Source organism: Athene noctua, chromosome 1, assembly GCF_965140245.1.
Source record: "Athene noctua chromosome 1, bAthNoc1.hap1.1, whole genome shotgun sequence".
Lineage (NCBI taxonomy): Eukaryota > Metazoa > Chordata > Aves > Strigiformes > Strigidae > Athene > Athene noctua.
In genome coordinates, this window is record NC_134037.1 from 233,345,081 (window position 1) to 233,370,149 (window position 25,069).

The 25,069-nt window shown below is 46.1% G+C and overlaps 1 protein-coding gene across 1 annotated transcript in view; it reads right to left on the reverse strand.

Annotated features, from left to right (window-relative positions):
* Positions 1-13,672, reverse strand: part of SIAH3 (siah E3 ubiquitin protein ligase family member 3) — a 48,230-nt gene extending 34,558 nt beyond the window's left edge. Inside the window, exon 1 of the mRNA XM_074931488.1 lies at positions 13,413-13,672. Within this exon, the coding sequence (XP_074787589.1) occupies positions 13,413-13,547 (135 nt within the window). The 5' untranslated portion in view covers positions 13,548-13,672. The remainder of the gene's footprint in view (positions 1-13,412) is intronic.
* Between the last annotated feature and the right edge of the window lie 11,397 nt (positions 13,673-25,069).

Below are 25,069 nucleotides of genomic sequence, written 5' to 3' on the forward strand. Positions count from 1 at the left end.
CAGCACATGGATGTGCCCGTCAGGTTTGGAGGCACGTAAACCACAACAACTTGACAGAATGCTGCAGTGAACAGATCTTGCCTCCCGCAGGGCTTATTAGTTCAGGCACAGCACCCACTCAATGCAGCTGTTTATCCATGAGGCTCGGCCTGGCTTGTATCTAGCCTCTGCTGCATCTCTGTTCCATCCTTTCTCGCACCCCAGCTCCTGGGGTGAGAGGGGCAGGCAACGGGCAACCTGCTGGTGCTGTTGGTGAGCTCAAAGGCTGTGTTTGTGCATTGAGAGGAAAAGCAGTTTTGGGTACAGACGTAAGTACAGCAAACTCTCTGTCACCGTTAGCTGTAGCCTGGGCTCAGAGCACTGGGTCTGTCATCACTGAGTGATCTCCAGGGAGCTCAGCCTGATTTTTCCCATGAACTCAGGAACAGATGCTCACTGCTCTTGGGGAAGTCTGTTATCTGCAAAACTGGATTTAGGCTGATGGAGTTTTTGCCTGCAAAGGGCTGGACTAGGTTCTTGCTCATCTTTCAACACTCAGCTCTTTGCAAACATCAGGTGGCACAGGTCTTACTGGAGTGCCTGAGCTGTAATTACGGGTCAGCCAGGACTGCAGCTGGCTGCAACCCACTGTGTGACTTGCCTGTAGAGAACATCAAGGCCCTTTTCCATGAAAAACAACTAAGAAGATACTTGATCTGCAAGTTTCTTCTCTGCTGTAAAAGTCAAGAAGCAAAAGTTATTATTACAAAAATTGCTGAAAGGCTGGTTTTGGCATCAATTAATTTTCCCTACGAGCAAGTAAAGAAAAGGTCTTCCCATTCCTAACATCTGCTTCATCAGCCCGAGTTCTTCTGCTATAGGCTGTTGATTGGCCTCTGGCAAATTAAAGTTGCTTTAGTTAAAGCAGCAAATTGGCAAAATACTCAGACACAGCCTGGATTTATTTGTGAATTGGGATGTTGTTTTCTAATCACTGGCTTATTATTAAAAAATCATTAAAAGCTTAAAAAATATTAAGAGATACATCACCAGTAAACTGCAACACTAAATTATCTCCAGTTGCCTTGTGAAGCTCCTGGAGATTAAGCTGGCTTCAGATCTGTTTTCTGATAGTGCCTTCATCTTTTACCAACAGCCTGAAAGAAAATTCGGTCTTAATAATCAGTTATTTTACAAACCAGTGGTTATGTTTGTGCAACCTTGCATGACCTTCACATTTTTGAGTCTCTTTTTTGAAACATTTTCTATGACAGAAGAAACCCAGTAAAAGTTTTGCTTATTTTTAAAGCTGTATTATTTCCCGTATGATTTAGGCCCTTGAGATTCCAGGTAGGAATTACAATTGGACAAACAATCCCAGTTTGGCTGTAAGGGGGAAACCAGATGAAGTGATGGTGAATTACTGCAAGCGTTTTTGTCTGATTTCCTGCTACACTTTAAATCTTGACCTGGGCATAGTAATGAATTGTCTGCAAGTAAACACACCCCTATTTGTAATGCACATGTTCCTGCTGCATTGCTGCCTTCTTTGAGTTTTCATTCTTCCAAGTTGGCATGTGGTTGTAGAAAACATGTCTTTTCACCCACCCCCAAAAGCACAGATAATGAGAGGTCTAAACCCGGGTACATGTCTTGAAGTAAATATTTATGTGGAATACCTCTTGACTAACAGGGGTAAAGAGGTCCCCAAAAAATATTTTCCGGAATGATGACAGAGAGGAAGCTAAATGAGCCAGATGAGCCCCAGACCACATCACAACTGTTTTGTAGGAATGAGAGGAGAGAAAATGAAATGCGAAAACCTCTCCCAAGCCAACAAACCTTAAACACCAGCAAAACACTTTTTAAGGACCAGTGCTCAGGCTTCTGTCATATATCCTCGGCTGAAGCTCGTGGCCTAGGACATTTCTGATCTCGGTGCCTTCATGGCCACTGCAAGGAGTCATGTTCTCACAGCCAAGGCAGCAAAGGAGAACATGTGCTTGCATTTCAGCTGCCACTTTAGTTTGACATATTAATGCAAACTTTTTTAATAATCCCACAAAGGCCTGTGAGCATGAGGACCAAGCTTTATCTCCCCCTCTGCTGCCCCTGCCACCACAGCAATGACAGATTTTAAGGGACCAACAAACTCAAGTGGAATGTTAGTATTTTAAGCTTTCCCAACAAAATACAGGTCACCCACAGACTTCTGTACTATAAACCACAAGCTGGCCTAAAAAGGCTGGGTAAATCAGCATTTCCTCACCTCTAGTGGTGCTATCTCATCCTAAGTCACCAAAGTCTATGTAGGAAGTTTGGCTTTCACTGACCAAACACAAACAGAAACAAACTCCATAGAGCCTGGGAGCAGACCCAGAATCCAGGCAGAGAGCAGAAATGACACTACCTAAGGAGCCTTTCTGCTTTGTACCTCTTTGCACAGCTAATTAACACAGCTCACATGCCAAAAAGTGAGCCTGAAGCATTAGGGATCCTGCCATAGGGGGAAAGTAATCACGAAGCAGTTAATTGAATAAACCCAGAGAAAGTTTGTTCTGCTGGCAGCCATCCCATAAGGAGAATGAAAGGCAGATTTGTCCAAGTGGATTATTTTCTCCGTGTGACTTGCTCCATGTTATTTGCTCCACTCAGAGCTCTTTAAGAATATGTTTACCCTGGTGCCATGGTGCAAAGTCTTTTCTGATAGAATTTGAACAATCTGTCCTCTCTTCTTTAGAGTTTATTTTATATTGCTTGCAATTACCAATAAGGATGCTTATTCCAAAGCATATTTTAAACTATGTCTTTCTCAATTCTGTCATACTTCATCTACCATGGTGACCTCCTTTCCAATCCAGACTGATTTCATTAGCTGGTAATACCCAGGGCTTTGGAATACCATAAGGTTTTTCATTTCTGATGAGCTTAAAGTACTGAATACTTATGTAACTGCTATAGCTCCATACTTTTTCACTGGCATCAGTCTCCTGTGATGATTTCTGAGAGTGTCCCACATGTCTGTCTGTCTGCCTTCTTCATTCTTTTGAGATACGTCTTTCAGATATGACTTTGGCTTGGTTATTGCTGATTAAAATGTTCAATGATTGCTCTTGAGACCCTTACACTCTTGCACCCCTCCTTGCACACCAAGTTCTGTTGTTATACAGGATTGCAGTCAGAACAATTCAGGTGGGAAAGGACCTCTGCTCAACCCCTCTGTCCAACCTCTGCTCAAAGAACAGTTAACTGCAAGGATAGATCAGGTTGCTTGGAGTCCCACCAAATTTTTAAAATCTCCAAGGATGTGGATGGCAGAGCCTCTCTGGGCAGGCTGTGCCAGTGCCTCACCCCTTCCATGAGAAGGACATTTTAACTCATATCTAGTCAAAGTATCCCTTGTTTCAGCTTATGTCTGGTCCTTGTTTCCTTCCAGTGTGCATCAGTGGGAAGAGTCTGGCTCTATTTTCTCTATACAGTCTCATAGATTAATTGTAGATGGCAATTCCCTTCTCTTCTCCAGGCTGAGCAAGTGCAGCCCTCAGCCTCTCCTCCCCCACCCTGTGCTCCAGCTTCCTGACCAGCTTGGTGCCCCTTACTGGGCTCGCTTCTCTGTGTCAGAGCCTTTCTTGGGGTAGAGAACCCCAGGCAGGACTTGGTACTCTGGACGTGGTCTCACAAGTTACACTCCTGCTGGTTTCAGTCCTACTAATACAGCTGAGGATGAGGTTGGCCTTTGCCACAAGGGTACATTGCTGGCTCACGTTCAGCTTGTCCACCAGGACCCCTTTGTCTTTCTGTCTCGGCTGGCAATGGTGACAGCATCCATGGTTTACTCGCCTCTTTTGCCTGAAATTCTCTGTTACCATTTAGTCCAAAAAGTTATTCCCTATTTTTTTTTCTTGATGAGAAGTTCCTTCTAGTAGAAATAAATTGAAAGATCTCACTCTGCAATTATGTTGCCAGACATTTTTTTGCTAAAACCGAAATCTCCCTCAAAGCTTGCTTTTGGATAGTGGAAAGAAGATTGTCTTACCTGAACCCATGTAAAATAGTAGTGAATATAATAACTGGTGTTACTGTGCCCAAACTATCTGGATTTATCTCAGGGAGACAATTATACTGATTGGGTTTTCTTTTGCATAGGCCAAAGGAACTGTAGGGTATCAGTAGGATTCATTTCATCTAACTTCAGCTAGACAAAAATGACATATTCATCCTAAGCTAGTCTTCTGGTTTCCTTGATTGTCAGTGACAAGAAAGACAAACTTCCTTTGAGGACAATTAATCTCACTGATCCTAGACTTCAAAAGATGTTGCACCACAGAGGTGTCCTCAGCACTCAGGTAGTACAAGCAGGGAATTCACAGTACTGCTCTACAAGCAAAACCTGGCCCCACTGGTATGTATAAAGTGCCTTTTCATACCACTGGGGCTCAATCAGTAGAGATAACATCCCTGCATGCAACCAAGTATCCTCACCTGAGCTGATGTTGCAATGCAGCAGTGAGACGTCCCTATTAAAGAGGAAGATGTCTTCAATTTTCTGCCCTGTGCTCTTCAAAAGAGATTGATAAATTTGCTGGACTCCAGCAGGTTTTTCATATGGTCTTTTGCTGGGTCAAGTTTGATAATTTTTAGAATAAATATGTCTGAATAAGGGTCTGATCCTGCAAAACGTAAGTATTTTTGAACTTGTGCTTGACGCTGAACCTCTGAGTGGTCTTGCAGAGTTCCGGGCACTACCGTGATCACCCTACTTGCTGCCATCCTGCTGTTTGCACTTCAGCATCTCATTTCCATAAAGCCTGAAGGTGACCTTAACCGTCCCCTTACCCCAGCTGCCCTATGTAATCCTTGTGTGGTGGTTATTTACTCCATTTCCACACTTATTACTTTGCTTATTTTCCACATGGCAGTCCCTAGGAGTGGAAGAATGTTTTCATCCTCTGCTGATGTGGTTTTCTGCTCCGTAGCATCCGCCTCCTTGCTCATCTATAGTGTTTGTTTTCCGCAGAAGGGGATGTTACCGATTTCATCTTTTTCTGTCTCATTTATTCTCAATTTCTCTGTTTCTCTTTCCATTTCAGCTGGCACTTGATGTGAGAGAGTGTGTCATCTTGTGTTTAAGATATTCACAAGGACCATGTCTCTTCACCATGCATTTCCCAGGGGTTGATGGGCAATTTTCCAGCCACTCTGGAGCTTAATATTTCCATGTGTAAAATATCAGTAACATCACAAAAGCTGGGCAAATTTTTTATTTTTTACTGAGGAGGCCAATCTGGAAGGAAAAGAGGGTTCAGTTTGGATCAGGTCAGAACAAAATTTCTCTGGAAGAAAAGACTAGAACTGTAAGCACTGAATCTGGTGTAGAAATAACTGGTTAACTCTTTTCCAAAGTTGTTTCAAACATTTCTACCTTTTAAAAAAAATACACCACAATAAACATGCAAAGTACTCAGAGGTCTCAGCCGTTTTCCCCCAGTGACACTTTCATGTTGCTGCTGAAACTAAAGGGGAGAGCTAAAGATAAATCCATTAATGTTATATAAGATGCTCAGAAATGCCTCTAAATAAATAAAAGTGCTTCAATTTGCACACTGTGTACATGTCAGGTGATTTATCAGCAGTGCCAGGATGCTGTTCTCTCTTTGGAGGAGAACGCTGTGGGAGAGTTGATCAGGAGTATTGCAGGTGGCTATTAGCAGCAGGTCACCCAGTGTAATTTTCAGGACATCTTCCATGCACAACTGAAATTTTGCCATTCAGCACAGCCTTCAATAATCCCTAGGGATAAGAGCTTTGTGGGAGGTTGTGAAAACCAGCTGAGGCCACTGCCCTGCCCAGCTGCTTGCTCCTGCAGCATGGAAGCAGAAGGGATGTGTGTGCCTACTTCAGCTGTGCACACACCAGATCACAAGCTCAAATCCCTGCTGAAAGTGGATTTGCTCTGCCACATCGAAACAGAAGGAAGATATTCTTTTTGGCCAGCACTGGTGAAGAGATCATGATGATGGCTCACTGTGCTGGGTGGGCAGCAGAGTGCCGTGGCACCTCCTGCTTGAGCCCTGATCCAGTGCACGATGGCAAATCAGGTTTTGCAGCCATGTAAGGCACTTGACTTCCTCACCAGCTGCATCTGTGAGTGGTAACAGCAATGTTTTTGTGGGACTTCATCTATCAATGGGGAAATTGGTGGCACCAAACAAGCTGAGGATGGAATGATTGTGATTTCTTCTGAAAGAGCTTAGAGGAAAATAAGAGATCCAAAGTTTCAGTGAAATTAGTGATGCTTTCCTTTCAGTGGGAGTAAACAAAGCCCCAGATTAGATTACTGAATGACAAAGGACGAGAATCTTTTGCGTTAAAACTTTGGTATAGCAGGGAATGGACAGGATGAGAAGGAACAATAGCACAGAAGAAAAGGCACTTAACAAAAAGAGAGAAGCTATAGAAAGAAAGAAAAATAATGCAGTCTGATAAGGTGTTTAATGTCTCAACATCCATGCTTTTCACTTCCAAACACAGCATATATACAGAGGTGGGCTGGGAAGTTGCCGTCACATTCAGCCAGACCCAGGTGGGGGCTTCAGGCTCAGGCTCTCCACAGCTCCATCAGAACCTGGACCCAGATCAGCTGAACATGGTAGCTCAGCTCTGCTCACCTCTGTTGCAAAAATCACACCAAAAGCAGGCCCAGTGTATTACCTAAATCTTGTTCAGCCCTCCAAAATCATTCTCTCCTTTTTGGTGGCTCGTGTGCCTCCTGGCACCGATCTTCACCAGCTCCAAGGAGGACCATGGCTCTGCACTGTGCTATGCCATGCTGTGTCATGTGTGCCAGTAGCAATGCCACCGAGAGGTGCTAAGGGCATCCCATCATGGTCATCGTTCCCATGGTCAGTGCGCCCATCATGCTGGGGGAGAAGCACTCCTCGCCACCCCAGCCTCATGCAGCCAGAAAAGTGTGGCTGTGTTCTCCCACGCTCCTCATTGCCTCGCTCAGTCCCTGGTAAATCTGGGTAAAGACTGTCCTCTCACTACCACCCTGTGAAATTATTGCAGGTTTCACAGTTTTTCACTTTTCTGTACGCAGCTGAGAGATGCTGATTGCCCATTGTGATGGGAAAGCTTTGGCCGTGTGGGGAGGGACCCAAAGTCTCAGCTCTGAGCCAAGCAGGACAAGGATTATGGGCTTTCTATGGTATAGGAAGCACTGAAGTCCCTGGAAGAAAGGGCACAGCCACAGAGGCTCCTTTCCTTTGCTTTACCAGAGCTCTTGAGATCTGCTGTGCTTCCTTTAAACTCAGTTTATTGGATTACTTAAGAACCTCAGATTGTCTCAGAGAAAATAAAAGAAGTTTCTAAGTGCCCCTCCAGCTAAGTGTGCTGGGAGGTCTTTGATACTAGGAGAGAATCTTAACAGTTAAACAAAAATTTATTGTCTATGTGAATTCTGGGTTTGAGGCAAAATTCACAATATTTGGGAGCATGGCCTGGGACTTTTTAACATCTGAGGCTTGCAGGACTATATTCAGTGCTTGACGTTTCTACTGAGGCAACCAGCAACATGTGCTAACTAATGCCAGGAATGTCCAGAGGTGACTTACATCTGCTGGGAAGCAGACTGAGACCTCACCACTCATTTCATGTAATCAAGGTTTATATTAAAACATCCATCTTTCCTCTGCACACCATGTCTTAGCCACAGCATTTGTTTTGGGTCAGTATTTCTCCTGAGGGAGGTATCTGGGCTGTTATGTCTAACCCAAAGGCTTGCACTGAGAAACTGTTGATATACTGAGTTGTATCAGAGCGGGTGGATTACAAAGTGATATGTGGCGATATCTGATGGCTACTCCTCACCCTGCTGTCAAACACCCTGCCAAGCAGAGAGGCATTTCTCCAATATTAAAATAACAGCATTGTCTTTCATTGATAACATCTGACTTGAGCAATCTTGTAACCAGGTCAGGCTTACTATTGAAATTCACCCTCAAAATCAAATGTTAGTAGGAAAGGACTAGATGCTTACCCACTCTATCCCATGTCTGGAGCTGTAGCATGACAGGCAGTGTCAGTTAACAGCAGTGATTAATTTTCCAGAGCAGGTTTGGGGTGGGAAGTGGGGAGAAGGAAGCTGGAGCATATTAACACAGAAACTTCTGAGACGGCAGCTCTTCTCCTCCCTCTCCCTCCGCCAAGGAGATGCTGTTCATTGTTATTCTGGGAGACCATGCTGAAGCTCAGAGCTGCCCTGCTTTGCAGTGCGCTTGGAGCAAAGCTCACGTTGCCCTGTGCCGTGGCCCCATGAGTTGTGCAGGTGAGTGGGCCTGTGGGCTCAAGGTTAATGGGTTATGGGAGAGTGGAGCTCCTGGGACCAGGCAGCAGCATTGGTGGATGAGTCCTGGAGGAGAGCTGCCAGAGCATGCTCTGCCTCACCTCCACAGAGCTCCTTTATGGTCACATCTGCAGGCAGCTGTGGAGGCACGACCGGAGGCTCCCTGGGTGCTCGTAGTCAACTTGGTTTCCAGTTTTGCCCACTGGAATCCCTTCAAACAGAGGCGGAGCTGAAGGAGGTGTGTCCAAGCAGCGGTTCTTGCTGCCATCCACATCCCTACAAAAGGATTTGAAAGTCTGAGGTACCCAGTGCTCACATATCTCTGGCTAACAGCTGGGATGGGACACAGGCACCTTGCCAGAAGCCTGTGTTTGCAGGCAACAGGGGGTTTTGCAGCCCCTCTTGCCATGGCTGTCATGATCCTGCTGGACATTGGGGTCAAATGCCACCTGGACTCCCCAGATCACAGACCTACACAGGCCATTTGAGGGTGTCTGAGCTCAGACAGTGGCAGAGGATGTCTGGGGGTTGTTAGCAGCAGGTTTCAGTCTCTCTACTCCCTTGCACCAAATAAATAAATAAATAAATCTCACAGGGCTATAATGCACCACAGCACCTTAATCCTGGTGGGGATAAAGTGGATTACAATGCTATTTGGCTGGCCACTTCGTGCAGAGAGAAGCTTTTATAACAGAATTCAAATCCCTTCCCTAACTCAAAGCAGATTTGCTTGTTGCTTTAAAAAGTAGCTAGAAGACAGATTGGCCCCATAAACCATGCTACAACCCTTTCTGAATATAAGGTTGAACTATCTATGCCCTCCTTTAAATATGCTGCTTTTTGTCATTCAAGGAGTTCCTCGAAGTCCTACAAAGAAGGAGAGAGTGTTTTTTACAAGAACATTGTAAACACACTTTTTCACTCTTTACAAGAACAATTTTCACACTCCCCAAAGAGTTAAAGTTGCATGCAAAAAGCTAGTAACTCCTTGAATGAAGAAGGTCTGTTTGACCCAGCACCTCGCTAGGCTGTGATTGCACACATCTATTAACAGGGGAGAAATGCAGAGGAATTCAATGAGCCTCATCTCTGCAGAACCAGCAAACCCTGCTCATTTCTTCCACGCACATGGAGCACATTAAAACTTTCCCCACATGCTGGACCCTGCAGCCAGCAGCATAAGCAATGTTCCTTTAATTAATACGGCCTTGGAGGCAGCAGCCACTTGGCTGGGGAACTGTTGCCTGGCTGTGCCTCTCCAAGGGGAGACATCAGGGTGACCATATGCTTAAAGGAAAGCAGGTTACAAGGTAATGCATACAATACAATTGAGAACAAAGGTGACCTATAGAAGTGAAGTAAATATGTGTGTTTCTCTGCTTGGCAAGTAGATTTTGATCCCAGAGTAACACTGCATCATAAGGTGCTGCTGCCATGCCTGAGAAAGCTTGTGGGAGGACAAAGAGAGAAAAGCATCAAGAAGGAAAAAAAGACTCAAAAACAACCTCCCCACCCTATTCACACCCCTGCCGAACAGGCAAAACGGAGGGGCATGGTTGCAAAATTGTCTTTCCTTGTTTAGAGCTGCCTGTGTCAGCCTGTCGTGCACAGGGAAATAGCAGCAGATCAATAGAGATGTCTGCACTGATACTCTTACTGTCTTCTCCTTTAAGATACACTGAGTCACTCATCAGCCTTCCCAGTTAATGAGCCTTTCAGTGGGAAGAAAGGCAAAGGTTTCTTTAGAAACATGTGCTTCTCTGCCATCCTCGGGACCTCTCCTAAAGGAAGAGGTAAGTGATGGGCTCTGGTCACAGTCAGAGATCTGGGCTGTGATTGCCATGACAGCATGCTGACATAACTTTTCTGGAGGGTCCCCTTGGTCTAACTATGTGTCTGTAACAGCAGAAGATGGTGCAACTTTTCCCTGGAGGGTAGCAGGTCTCCCCTGCCCTCTGCTGCTCACCAAGTGCTCTACATGATGCCAAATCTCTGACACATAGACATGATCACCAACCAAGGGTCCTCAGGGTGGGCTGGATCTCATTACCATCTCTGAGCACTCCCCTGGATGGAAGGACTGAGAATGGAGGTCCTGCTGCAATTTGACTTTAATGGAGTTATGTGCGTTGGCACTGATTGAGAACCTGACCTATGTGAAGGATGTCAATGTGCATAATCACACCAGAATATGATGCCTGACATTTATCGTTTGCACCAGTCAGTGAGGAGCCCCCTCGCCTGGGTGCTGTGGAGATACAGAATAAAATAATCCCTTTGCAAAGAACTTACTGTTTTGAACTAAGCACAAACATTTAAACCTAGAAGGGAAGGGAAAGAAATGTCATTGCTCCTAGCCCTTGTTTCCTAGCAGGCTTGTATTCATCAGCCGTGAACCTTAATACAGTTTTCACTCCAATTGTCAATTGTTAAGATAGATCTGGGGGATGTCAACAAAATGTTACAGCTGAAATGACCCAGCTAGAAATAATAGACTATGAAACATCAAAGTAGCCATAATACTGTAAATCACCACTGAGGAGTACGCTTGGCCCTTTTATTTTTAATGGTCCCTCAGGTGTCATTTGGCATACAGGACAGTCTGGGGGGGATTTCCCTGTTCCAGCTTCAGAAGTCTCTGCACCAGGTTGCTGGAGAGAGCAACCACAACCTCCCTGGGCATCCCCTGGAGAGAAAGGGGCACCCTGAGAACCAAGTTCACCTGGCTTGTCTCTGACACCAGGTTTTGGACATGGTGCCTTGCTGGCTGAAGGTGATCACCTCTCCACCACCAGGCACAAGCAGGCAGGGTGAGGTGTTTTGCTCGGAGATGACTGGTGTTGGCACGAAGGCTCCTATGGCTGGTGCTGGCAATGGGTGCCAGTAGTGCTGTGTTGGGCACAAAGGGGTCTGACCCACACTCTCTTCTGGGTGTTGGCACAAAGTGATGGTATGTTCCTTACAGAGCTGGTGGGAAACCAACCTGAACATCCTGGGAGCAGATCAGTGCTAAAGCCCTCTCTGTATTTACCCAGCTGGATGTGATCTGGGTAACCTGGGAGCACCTTCAAGGCATATTTCACTTTACAGTCAGAGGGTTTTTTCAGATCAGAGAGATTTCTTGTCAGCTTGTCCATCTGCCTGGTGTCTCAACAGGCCCATGTGGGGAAACACATGCCATGGGGTTCCCACTGCAGTCCTATCAGGGGAGAAATTCCCACCCAGGTCAAGACAATTCTCACTAGGAAAAGTTCTCAGATCTTTTCCTAGAGGCTCCTGTTTGCTTCCAAGAGAGTTTTGCATCCCATGTCTGCTTTCAAGATCTGCCAAGAGTACCGAGATTGTTCATCTATCTACCATGCTTTGAGTCTGACCAGTGAAGAGCTTGGCCATGGGGGATTTTAATAAACTGAAGTGCCCAGTGTGTTTAACAGAGAGGAACAGAAGCATCGAATTTTTTTTATATGTTCGAAGGTAAAATGCTGCAGCACCTACAACAGCAGATTTGGAACTCAGGAGGACCTGAACTGATAAATTCAGCTCCAGTCGTAGATACCAGTGCAGCAGTCAGTGGACACCCCTCTGTGTGCTTATGGGACCTCATCAGACAGTGCCACTGGCATTGAAATTGTGTTGTGACCTTCAATAACCTTTTTTCTGCTCTTTTTTTTTTAAAAAAAAAAAAAACAAAAAACAAAAAACAAAATTATAGATGAAAGTAGCAGGAGACAGTCACATAAAAGGGGTCGAGCACAGAAGCATTCATTTACAAAATCTCCCCGTGCACTTAAGAACGTGGCTATTTCTTGTCTCTATTTGGATGGCCAGATCCTGTCAGATAATGACAGGGCTGCGGGTTTTTTAAACAGCTTGTGTCTGCAGAGGAGCACGATGCTGGGAGAGGCGAGCCCGCACCCGAGTAGTGCATCCCCTGGGAGTGCCTGCCCCGGCCGGGGGTACTGGATGGGCTGAGCACAGCCTTGTGCAGAAATCCTCATGGAGCTGGTGCCTTGTTGGAAACAACCTGTCCCTGCCAGAGTACAGCCTGAGACTGGAAATATAACTCTGGGAAATCTGCCTTTTTGGGGAGGGGGATGCTGCTCTGCAGAGGGATTTATCCCATCAGTGGACCTTCTGGGGACCTGCAGCTCTGCAAAAATGTTCTTTGCAACCCCTCTGAGTTTCTCACAGGGACCCCAGCAGAGCCAAAGATAAGTCATTGCGAATTAAATTAATTTCTGAGCTTGTGTGGGGCTAGCGGAGCGGCAAGTCAGATACGCAAGGACTCACTGCAAAAAAGGAATCACTTTGTTAAAGTTGGTCTTTCACTACCATTGTAAAGTAACTAAAGCCTCCCAAATAGCTTTATGCTCCTGCTGCTCCGTTACGTACAACCATCAGGGCTCTGACACAGACAGAGATGTTGACACTTTGTCTGTGAAAATCCAGAATTGTGTGAGTAAGAGAAATGTTTTATGGGGACTATAAATAGTTTTGCATTAAGGCAAATGTATTCTCCCGCCTAAAATAGATTCACCTTGCAAACAGCTTAAGGACAGTTTCAGTGCCAGAGAAACGCCTTCAGAGTCCCCTCAGGAGACAAAACTAGCCTTTCCCCCCAAAAAAAAGCAAACAAGAGCAGCAGTCAGAGACCCCTTTGCTGCCACCCCCCCTCCTCCCTGCTCCCCACTGCCTGACAGCGTCCTGTGCTTGGGTGTCAGCCTGGGAGACCACCCAGCATCCTTCCACTAAAAAGGGTCATAAATTTATTCAACTAACTTTTTCAGTCATTTTTTCCAGATGCTTGCAACACGCGTGCTTATTGCACAGGTGAAAGGGATGAGGAAACTTTGGGGAGGGGGAGCAGCAACTTCCCGCAATCGCTTGGAGCAGTGCTTGCTTCCCCTTCGCTCCAAGGGGAATCATGCAGCCAGACAATGCAAACATCCTCTCTGCCAGGGCTGCAATGTGTTAACAGCACTCTCCCCTTGCTGCCAGAGCATCATTTCATTCCCTGCGGAGAAATGCCGGTGGTGGCTGTGGGGGAAGACGAGAAGATGTCAGAAGAGAAAAAATATTTTTAACTCACCTTTAGGCTGTGCGTTGGGTTGACGACGCAGACGAGTTGCCCGGCAGCCGAGAAAACCCTCTTTGCCTTGTAGTGCTGAAACCGCAGGTGAATAAGATCTAACACAGCCCCAAAGCACTGGGTGAAGAAAAGCATCACAACTTTTGGCGTTGCTGCTGCCGCTGCTGCTGCTGCTGCTGCTGCTGCTGGCGGGCAGGGGAAGCAGCGAGGGAGCCCCTGAGTCCTTGAGCCCGGGGAGGGAGTGCAGTCGGCGAGCGCTACGCTCCGGCACGGCTTAGCATGCCTTCATATTCATCATCAAAATAAGACGGGAAGAGGCTTGCAGCAGCGGGGCGGCCAATGGAAAGGACAGAAATGTTATCCTTGAGGTCCGGAGACAGCCAATAACGAATGCCTCCCCTCCAGAAACTCCCTGATGAATTGAGCCTGGTGGAGAATGTATTATTGAACATTACCATACATCAGCACATTGCATTTATCTTGTGATTACAGCCAGTCATACGTAAGGCTGTGGAGATATGCAGGCAAAATTGATTGCTTAATGTCTCCATTTATTAATTACCTTAATTTAATAAAAGAGCGCTTGAACACCAAAGCTAAATGTAAGACGTAGGGAAGAAGCCCACCAGTGAAACTGTTAGAAAGTAGCAAAAATAGATTGAGTATGTATTACTGAGGGAGAGAAATCAAATATGCAAAGAGAGTTACAGTTCCTTGCAGGGGTTAAGCAGAAGTAGAGCTCGCTATATAAATAGATTCACGTCTGTGCATTTGCAGGCTTCAATTTGGATTTTAACCACTCTGAAGTTTTCTGAATTTTATATTCTGCTACTTCACAAGGGTCCCAGCACACAAATAATATTTCCCTCACTACTAAAAATAGGAGAGGTCAGGTCTCAGGTCTGGTGTAACTTGGCATAACTCCATTTAAAGTCAGCGATGTTTTCCTGATTTACACTTGCTGGTGGATCAGGTCCATTGGACACAAAACATGGCAATTACTGGATGCTGGAACTATGAGAGCATAAAAAGGCACAGAACGTGCTTCTAAAAATAATGAAATACATGATGCATGAGAGCACACAGAGAGAAACTTGCACTGAGGGAAAAGTGGCTTCTAAATCAACAGAATAATTAAACATGCAGAAAGCTTTGGCTTGTCATTCATCTGCATATCAGTGGACAGGAAATTACGAATTAGCCATTAGATCGTCCTAGGCATTAAAAAGGAATTAGGGAAGTGCAAGGAAAATAACATGCTTTTGCATATTATTACCAGTGCGTATCTCTGTTGGTGGGCAGGGATCCTTTTCGAGCCATTGAGTCTCATTAAACATGAGTCCCCATGACTGGGTTTTCCAGGAGGTGACTACACCGAAGCAGCCGAGGGAATCAGAAAGCACATTCATTTCACGGGACAATCCTGTGTGATATGTTGCTGTGCTTGTTAATAAATCAAAGAGAGTTAATTTAATTAGCTCTCTGCCAGAACTTCCTATCAGGGTTCTATTTAGGCTTGCTAGCTAAATACTCACATGGTTTATTTAGCCTTGGTAATCCTTTTTCCCTTCAAAGCAGAACAGATAAAAGTAGCTTTTCTTTCCTTTTTTTGCTTCTTTTTAAATGTGAGCCCTGTGCTGGGGGTGGGGCTGCTGCTCTGGATAGAGCAGCCCCCGTAGAGCACAGACTTCAGCCTGGGACTGGATTGTCACAACTGCCTCTTCCTAAATCAATACTGCAATACTGGCTCTGCCAGACTGCAGAGAGCTTGTGCGTAAAAAAAAAAAAAAAAAAAAAAAAAAAAAAAAAGGAGGCCTAGGTAGATAAATAAGTGGGAAATTGTGAATGCTGGAACAGCTGACAACACAACACCCCCCCACCAAACATTGAAGACAGGAGGAATATGTATCTCCCAGTTCTTAACATTTGCTTGTAAATGAGGAGATAATTTTTGCAGTGCTGAGAGACACTTTGAGAATATTTTCAGACAGACTTGAGGGCGAGTGAATTGATTTGCTTAAATGTATCCTTTTCTCCATTCCCAAAGTAACTGTGAGCATCCCGCTATTTATTATTTATTTCTTCCTGATTTGTAGTTGGTAGCTGAACACTATACCGGCAAATTTCAGTCTGTCAGTTATCAGTACAAGTATTGTGCCATCAAAGCCTTAAACAAGCAAAAGGTCCTTGCTATTTTTTTTGGTTATTGCCACCTAAATCCCCTGGGATTATTTCTGTTTGACTCAACTGAATGCCTAGGCTTGTGGGGCACGACCAGATCCGTGGGCAGCAGAGAAGGCACCCCTCATCCCTGCTGTCCAGCCAGCCTCGGGACTCTCGCAGTGCCATGGTCCAGCCCCCTTGGGACCCAGATGCCTTCCTAGGGTGGGCGGGAGAGGTGTCCCTGATCCCACAGGCATACAGGGACATCTTCCACCTAAATATACATGCTAGCCACTAGGCTGGTATACAAAAAGTGTTGTCCTTCTTACAAAGAAAAGACCACTTTCAAGGGTGGGTGAGGGGCCTTTGCAGTGCCCAAATCCCCGTATGCATCTGTTCCCATCTCACTTTCTATACATGACCTTCTGAGGAGCATCTCCCCACCAGCAATATTTGTGGAAAAGGATGAAAATGAGTGCTCAGTGCATCTGAACATAAATCTTGTTCAGTGCATGAGTTCATGTTCACAGCAACGCTTTTGGAAAATGCTTTATTGGTCATATTGTTCATGTCCCAAGACCCACATGCAGCACTCACTATGTTTCAACACATGACTTGTCAAGCACTAGCTTGATAAGGGACCCTACACTGGCTGAACAGTGGCAGCTAGCCGTGCACGCACCTTCGCTTACAAGCAAAAACTCAGCAGTGTGGTCTGGCGTGCGTGTGTGGATCCAGGTCTTTCTTCTGCTTTTGCACACTGGGGCTCTGACCAGCGTAACTCCATTAATTAGAGTTTGTCATGGTCTCATCCAGGCTTGTGGATGCAAGGTCTGCTGCCCTACCTGATCCCAAACCATGGAGAAAGGTCCTTGAAGGCATTATTTAGCTGTATGGATGTAGCCAGAGAGAGGAGGAACAAGTCCACATGCAAGTGGAAGGGGCACTTGATGAATCCCGTTTAACTGTTGGTTGCAAATTTCTGATGACTGTAGATGTTATTTCCAAGATAGTTAATTCTGTAACATGCAAACATGACGTGGCAAAAGGCCATAGGCTAAATCTTCATTAAGATTCAGATTTTGCCAAATTAGCAGCTCTAGTGACATCACCATAATACGCATGGGATTATAATTCTCTAACAGCTCAGCTGGTGGTGCAGCTGCGTCAGGTTAGCACAGTAATAAGATCAGCTAGACATAAAAACTGACTGCAGCAGTGCTAGCTTTCCAGTTTGCCCACTTTGCTTTTAGTCCAAGCTGCCGAGGTGAAATGAGAACACATGTGGGAAGACATGGGTGTCCAGGCACCGTGTGACAGCAGGACAACAGCCTGGGAGATGCATCACTCAGTCCAAACCCAACATTAAATTGCAGGGCTTAGGTTTCAATTGGATTTCTTTATCTTTCTGACTGGGCGCTTTTGGGGGTGACCTTCCTACATGCTGCTCTTATTTCCTGCCCCACCAGACACCACAGTGAGTCCAAGTCCCTTCTCATCCCTGCTTGTATAAACCTGGGTGAGTGCCTCTGACATCCGTGGGATGACTCCCATGCAGATGGCACCAGGCTGCCCTCCATTACTGACAGCTGTAGGGGAAGCTTAATCTGCCTCAAACAGCATAGACACTAGCCTTTGTCCCAGGGATAGGAGAGGCAGATGTTGTCCAGGGCATCATTAGTATCCATTCAGGCAGCTTACCAGCCTGCTTGCACGGCCCTGTTGCTGACTGCTCGTAGGATTTCTGGTAGTGCTGGCTGATGTGGGATGTACTCTGCTACCTATATTTCCCTGTGTCCTGGATCAGGGAAAGACCTCTTTTACACTCTCAGCCCTGCCTTCTAGGGATGCTAACTGGCTATTTAAACAGGTTCCTGCCACCTTCTAGCCAAGGTGCAAGTCCACATTCTGGTTGGCTAGGGGCTGGAAGAGCAGTATCTGTGTCAACGAGGTATCTCTCCTGTGAGAGACTACATCTAAGTGCATCTGCTCAGCTCCTTTTGTAGTCTTGAGGGGGAATGGGATGTGCTGAGGATGTATTTCCCCGGGGCTGGCTGGGACATCAGGCAGCTTTCTACATCTTCTGAATACAAACTTCATGTATGAAGCTTCATCTGCTTTCCTGGGTCTCACAGCAGGTTTTGAGGAGAGGTGTTTGTACTGTTAGTTATAATTTTCCTCTGTTGTTCACCAGACCTCTAAACCAAGAACGTAAGAAATGTCTCACTAGCTCAGTGCAATGATTCCTCCAGCCCAACACCCTGTCCCCAGCAGTGAGTATGTGAGATGACGTTTCAAGCTGGCTCATAAGCAGGGGCCACCACCTGCTGTCCATTCTCCTGGTATTCCTTCAGCTCCTACAACTGTTGTATTGGGGCACTGGAAGGCACATCCCTAGGGAAGCAGCACCAGCAATTTTTAAAAGTGAGAGGAGAGTTGTAGTCCTCCAGTCTGCCCCCTGTAAAGCACATGTCATGTTATACTGACTGCTTTGTGCTTTGCTTGGAGCCCACCCTTTACAAAAAGCCTGGCTTTGAAGTTTCCCATGAAAGAGACCAGTGTTAAGTTATTCCAAAGGTTATTTATCTTCACCACTAGCATTTTTTATCATATTTCCTGACTGAATTATTTTCCTACATAAGCTTCTGCCTGCAGAAAGTCATTGTGCTTTCCTTTCCTGAGCTGGGGCAGACTCTGCCATCACAGACCTTCTCCATGTGAAGGCAGTTCTTGCCCAAAACCTCCTTCAGCAAACCCAATAGACAGTGTTTCCTTTTCAAAGCACCTTTCTTGCCCAAGATCATGTCATTCTAGCAGCTTCTCTACTCATTTTTTCTACCCCCTCCTCATCTCTTCTTGAGCCTGATCTGCTGCTCAGAGCCAACAAGTGCAGAAGCAAAATGACCCATTTGGTTCACAGCATCATGGTGCATTGTCCACCAGTGTGACATGTCCACTCCTTTGGGTCCCCATTCCCACACCTCCTCCTCACTTGTAGGGCAGATTTCACACCACTTCAGCACAGCCACGTGGGAGCCAGAGTTGCCTGAGCAGGGAGGAGAACCACAAACCTCCCCGGAAAATACATGGAGGTACTCCCTCCTCTCATATTCTCTGGTGTCTACAGTGCTGAGAGTCAAGGACACCAGAGAATCTTTTTCTGTCTTTTCAAAAATGATCTATTTTTTCAAAAGCAGTATGCTGTCAAAAGTTGTTGTCTTTACTGAAGTGCTTAATTTGTGGTGAATTATTTTGCCAAATACCTTTTCAAAATCCATTTTGAGCTCATGCAGCAATATAAGCAATAGCTGCACTGGAATTGTATGGATGCTTTAAGCAGAAACTGATCTTAAATGTCTCAACAGTTTTCATTTTCTTATGAGGACAGCTTTTATTGGGCAAGAACTATCAAAAGCAGTCTTTAAAGCAGTTAAATAACATGACAATTAAGATATCAGTGATAAATGCCACAGATATTCTTACAAAACTAGGGAAAAAACAGAATTTGCTGAACTGGAACCAATTTCACAGTTGTGAGGTTCTTCCTGACACTTCCTCAGTACTGTCTTCCTCCTCCCTCTGGGCAGCTTGCCTTCAACTGCATGTGGTCACCTCCCTCAGAGCTACTTTGCAACACCGCACATCCAACACCATTGATGAAATAACTGAAGATGCATGCGGCCATCGTTCGTATGCCTGGGTCACGTCTCCTGCATCTGTTACAGGACAAAAGTAATTTCTGCACCCCCTGGCCGCCTGCAGTGCGTTGTCAATGCACAGCTGCTGAGCTGGGCTTTTCCTGCTAATCTCCCTTCAGCAGAAACGCACATTTCCCTCTGGTATTGAAGGACACTAATATGGCAAGAGGTGTTTTTCTTTTATTCCTTTCAAAGCCATCCTTTCTACATTATTATTAGCAGTACATGTGTTTTCTAGTCACTGGGTCAAGAGGGGAACTCTTCATTTCTCCTTGGGGGACATTTGCTGCCTAGGGAAAAAGGTTGCTGCCTCCACCTTCACACCACTGCATTTGTGTCCTGGTTTCAGCTCTCCCTTCCTCTGCTCACTTATTAACAGCATAGTTTATGGCAATATCTCATGCCACTTCTCTCTGCAAATGTTATACCCAAGAGAGCATCTCCTTTAACTCTCACCAGCAAGCCAGCAGCTCAATAAAGACACTCTGCATTTTCATGCTGTTATTAGATAAAGTAACTGCCATAATTTCCTATTCATAGTGGCTGCCTGGTGCCCACATTACCGTAAGGACATATTGTTTTCAATTGCCAGCCTAACGCAGTGCCCAGCAGAGAGTCCTGCTGCCCCAGGCCATACAGACACGGGGAGGGGGGGATGGGGGGGATGGACCGTACTTGGTTGCCTTGTGTCAGAAAGAAAAAGCACCAGGAGCCCGTAGTGATGGATGGAGAAGGCTCCTTTTCCTGCTGACAGCCTGGGCAGTGGCTTGTTCAGAGGCAGTCTCTAATTCTGAGCAGGTTTTAAGCGCCAGAGAGTTTCTCATTTGCCAGGGAGCCCACCTGAAAGGCTGTCTCTGGTCACACTCTGCGGGCTGGCGTTTCGCTCCCAGAGCTGCACTCAGCCAGGGGAAGCGGCAGTCAGCAACACAGGCTGGCGGCAGCGCCGTTCTCACCCTTTAACCTCCTTAGTGTGCTCCCAGTCCAGCCCTGGTTTGTAATCAGCATGCTGGGGGCCTCCCTAGGGGCCTGCCAGAGTCACGACGAGCTTTTTTTTGGTCCAACTGCTTTAAAACAAACACAGAGGTACATGCACAGACAAATGCAAAGGATGGAGAGCTAGCAGGAATAAGACAGACTTACTGCACTCACGTTAAAGTGTGAGCAGCTTCTGGGCATGCGGATAAGCCCTGCTGAACCAGGTCATGCTGCTCCTGCCTCCCTCATGGAGGAGGAGGGCCTAGGCAATGAAGAGGTAGAGAGCTATGTCCAAATGACCCAGCAAGACAGACTGAAGTCCCTGCTCTTCTGGGTCACAAGAATGATAAATAATTCAGACTTGCTTCAGAGCTTTGGGTCCTACATCCATGTTTTCCTGGTCTTGGACTCTTCTGTCTTCAAAATCTGGTTGAGGCAGATTTAGGAAATGTTCTTTGAGGATTTTCCAGCCATCGGAGGTGGTACACATCTTCCTCTAGTGGATGCCTACGCTTGAGTTAGCCACTCATTCCTCCTGAGACAATGGGGAGAAGAATGTGTGGGGCACCTCAAGTTAAAGGAAATATCTAAAATGAGTAGATGACTCACCACCTAAAAGTACCAAATTGCCTCCACTGACTGTACACCTGCAGCTCCCACAGATGCAGCACCACACTCCTCCATAAGCAGGTGAGATGAATCCCAAAACAAGCAAGATGGGCATTGCCACACAAGCAGCAGCTCCAATACGTGTCACCCTGTGACCCCACAGAAGTCCCCACACATCCCACCCAGACAGTGGGTGCTGTGGCAGGGGTTGCTTCAGTGAGAAACTACTTGTCACTGGCACTGCTCAGTCAGCACTGTGGGAAGGCCAGCCCTGGCCGTGGCCGGGGACAATAGGCTCTGCAAGGGGTCCTGCCTGCTGCAGGGGTACATGCACAGCCCACACTGCTCTCCCTGGCTGTGGTATCCCTCTGGCCTGGCCCTAGTGAAGGCCCCAGAGCCCAGGTGACCTCAAATTTGTCTTGGTAGACACCGGTGCGAGAGCCTTTGTGTCCCCTCTGGTTCCCATCCTGCTTTGGGCAGTGGAGCTCCCCATGGACAGCCATACTCCTTGCCAACACAGACATGGGCTGGCGATGGTTGGAGAAGCGCCAACTGGGTCTAAATTTCAGACTCCTTTTCTAAATTTCTAAACCCTTTTCATGAGAGTCTCTGGGAGGGAGCCCAGCAGTAACCTCCCCATATGGTGTTGGTGAGCCCAGGGGCCACCACCGCTATCTGAAAGGTCTCACCAGCTCCTGCTATCTAAAGGCTCACAGATCCCACTAATGACCACTGGCCAGGCGGGACACATAGCCTTTCCAAGTCTGCATTTTCTCATTTGAAAAATGTGCCTGCCAATGCCAGTGTTGCTGAGGTACTGCTGTGAAGTTCAATTAACTAATGGCACAGAGATTCGTAGAGCAATGTGGATGGGAGACAGTACTCAGTGCCAAGTGCTGTTAAAATGATTACCATGTCCCAGTGTATCACCAGAGGCATCCATTCCTCGTGAGCTGCACTCGGTAACATCTTGTCTGGACCATGTCCTTTCACATCTGTACATACACAAAAGGTATACTGGCAGCCAGTGGCATTTTTTCAGTTCACAGGTATCTAAGGTTGAGCCCACCTAGGTCAGAGATGGTGCAGGAACTCATCTGCCTAGAAAGTGTGCACAAAAAAGGATGCTCAACAAGAAGGGCCTCACCTGGAGCACCAAATCCTCTTCCCCTGTTTACATCTGGTGCTCCCATGACACCAGTGGCATTTGTAGACAGGTATCTGATGGCACAATTTCATTCTTAGACTGTTTATTTCACCTTCAGAATCTTCTCAGGAGGTAAAACCAGAGGCTGCTAGTCCTTCAGCTTATTATACCCTTGCAATTATGCTGATGCCAGCAAAGGCAGAGCAGACTGATGCCTGCCATCATCAGTGCAGTGAAAACCACCCAGCTCCCTCTGGGCTACATCCCACAGTGACCATTTCTTTCTTTGCATCTGGACTAGTATCTCGTGAGCTAGAGACAGCCTGTCATGTCCAGGACTCACATCACATCTTGTCTTGTTTTGACTAACATGGCAAATTCCAAGGTGAGAAACACTGAGGTGGATTGTGGAAGTATGACCTCTTTTTACCTCCTCTCTGCATCACAGGTGGAGAAGTGATGCTGTGCCATGTTTCAGACATTGTTGGAGTCACAGACAGGGCAGAGGATGTTGGTAGAACAGTGGAGAGAGGTAGGGAGAGAGGGGCAGAAGATCAGAGTTAAGTAGCCAGAACACGTGCCTACAAATAATCCACCTTCCTTGTGTGGTAGAAGGAAATATATCTGGAGTTATTAACCTTGGTCATAAACCCTCAAGTCACTATTTCCTTGGAGCAAGATGGCACAACTCCCCTCCATGCTGGTGAGCATGTCACCCCACTGGGTGCCTCTGGGCAGGTGGTTTCTCACTGGTGTAGGTTTTCAACAGAGTCTGAAATAAATTTAAAATATGTAGCACTGCAAATTACAACGACGAAATAAATACTTGTGGCCACATTGCACTCTCAGTTTCCCTGGAGAGAGCTGTTTTAATACTGTGTTGCTTCTGTTTTGGGGCACAGCCACAGGACAGACCTTATTGCTTTTCTTCCTGCCTTTGTAAATCTAACTAAATTAATTTGATTTATATAGCAAATAAACAGGTGCTTCTGTCCCCTGCTCTCAGATGCAATTGTCAAATGGGCTGTTCCTGCAGCCACCTCTCTGCCAATAATAACAACACCTTTTAGTTGAAAATAATCATTTAAAGGGACGACTGTCCTACTTGCCTAATGTCTTAATTCCAGGTCTGTTTTCCAGAGAATAACTAATGTTTTCCATAACGAGATCAGTCATCTCTGGGGATAGAACCACCTTCTTCCTGGAATGCTTTTCATGCCGGAGGACACACGTGGAAACCAAGAGCAATATTACTGGCAAAAATCCCAGCTGACGCTGTGTTTCTGACTGCGATACAGTTAACTCCCAAGGGGCAAGCAGAGCCTGACCTCAGAGGTCAAGGCTGCAAGCTCCCAGCCTAGGATTTAGCTCTGCTACTCTGTGCTGAAGGGAAAACTCTCAGAGCCTGCTCTCCAAGATTTTTCCAGCAAAGTGACTAGTTTGAGTTAAACGTCTCAATGCGAAAACATCCCTCTGCTGGCAGTCATAGCTAAGGGAGAATTCATAGTGTGATTTGTGTGTAATAGCACTGGGACTAAAACTGCATGCGTTGCTAATCATGGGATATCAAAGAGTCAGACAGTAATTCAAAGCGTGATTCCTTTTTTCGGGGCTCAGTGTTTCAACCTCTATTCAATGTTTCTTACAAAAAGTTTTGAGCCTTCAGGAAAACTGAGCATCCAGATAGCGCAACACAAAACCTGAAAGAAGGTTATCAAGACCATCCTGACTATATCTTGACCCATTACTAGAAAATAAACAAGTCATATGGATTTTTTTCAAGGAAGTAGATAGCGAGCAGCAAACCACTCCTCTGCAAGCCCTTCCACCACTGCCACCTACCCACCGAGCTATCGCCCTCAATCAGAGAAAGCCCCATTGAGCAGATGAGCCCTGACCTGCGGCCTCAAGGCCATCGTGCTCTGGCTCGGGGGGTCTTGAGAGGCTTCCTTCCAGAACACGCATTGGTTTACATTTTAGATGGCAATTTATAAAACCACAATACAGCTAACACTGAAAATCCAACTTGCTTGAAAGCAATCTCTGCCGCATAGTGACAATGGCATGTCTTGGGGCTTGCCTTCTTTCTTTTTTTAATGTAAAGATATCAAATGATCAGCTGACTCTCCTGGTGTTATTTCACCTCTCTGTAAGAAGCAAGCCCATCAGAGACACTTTTCTTAATTACTCAGCAATCCCACTGAGATTCATTTATCTCCGGAGTTAAAATATGCCAGGCATTTAAAGTGCAAACCAAATGATTGGATTAAAAGTTTGCCAGAAGGACTATCAGCATTTTATGTGTGTAACATCCCTGTTCAAATGATTTGGAAAGGTGGCTGTGATATATTCCATTTAATTATTTCTTTCGATGTTTTTATAAATGTGCTCTCTACAATCTACAAGCAGTGTACATCTCGATTATATATGACATGTTTGTTTTTAACTAAAAGCAAATCAATAAAGAGACTCCACTTTTTATTTAACATTGCTATTGGATGGCTGCTCACAATAAAAAAACCCACAAATATTAGTTGAATCATAAAAATCCAAACAGGCTACTTAACAAAGCATAAAAAATAGATGTCAGCCTTTGTTCTGGAATTAGATTATAAACCATGCCCCTGCATCTGAAATGCAGAGCAGCAGAGCTGGAGGATAAAGCATGAAGCAAGCCCTCCACCCCTCTGCCTGATGGCACCGTGGCTTTGAAACAAAGCTCAGGAGGAGCTGTCCTGCCTTGGAGAACACCTACCACCTACCCTGGCCCTACACCCTGTCGCAAGAACAGGGTCTGTGCAAGGCAGGGGTGAGGGCCATCCATGGCACCCCAATCTCAGCTGTAGGGGCACTCACAGCCCCCATGGGTGTCCTCAGGTCCCCTGGGGAGTCCAGCCTTTCCCAGCCCGTGTATTTTCCAGATACAGTTCTTGCTCTCATAGCCGAATTCACCTCCCACCACCAGCCTTGGAGTGGAGATTTCTTGCCTCCCATGGCATGTCTGGAAGTGGCCACATCCATGGACAAGATGAACTTCTCCACCTCAAAGGTCAGGGCAAGGAGAG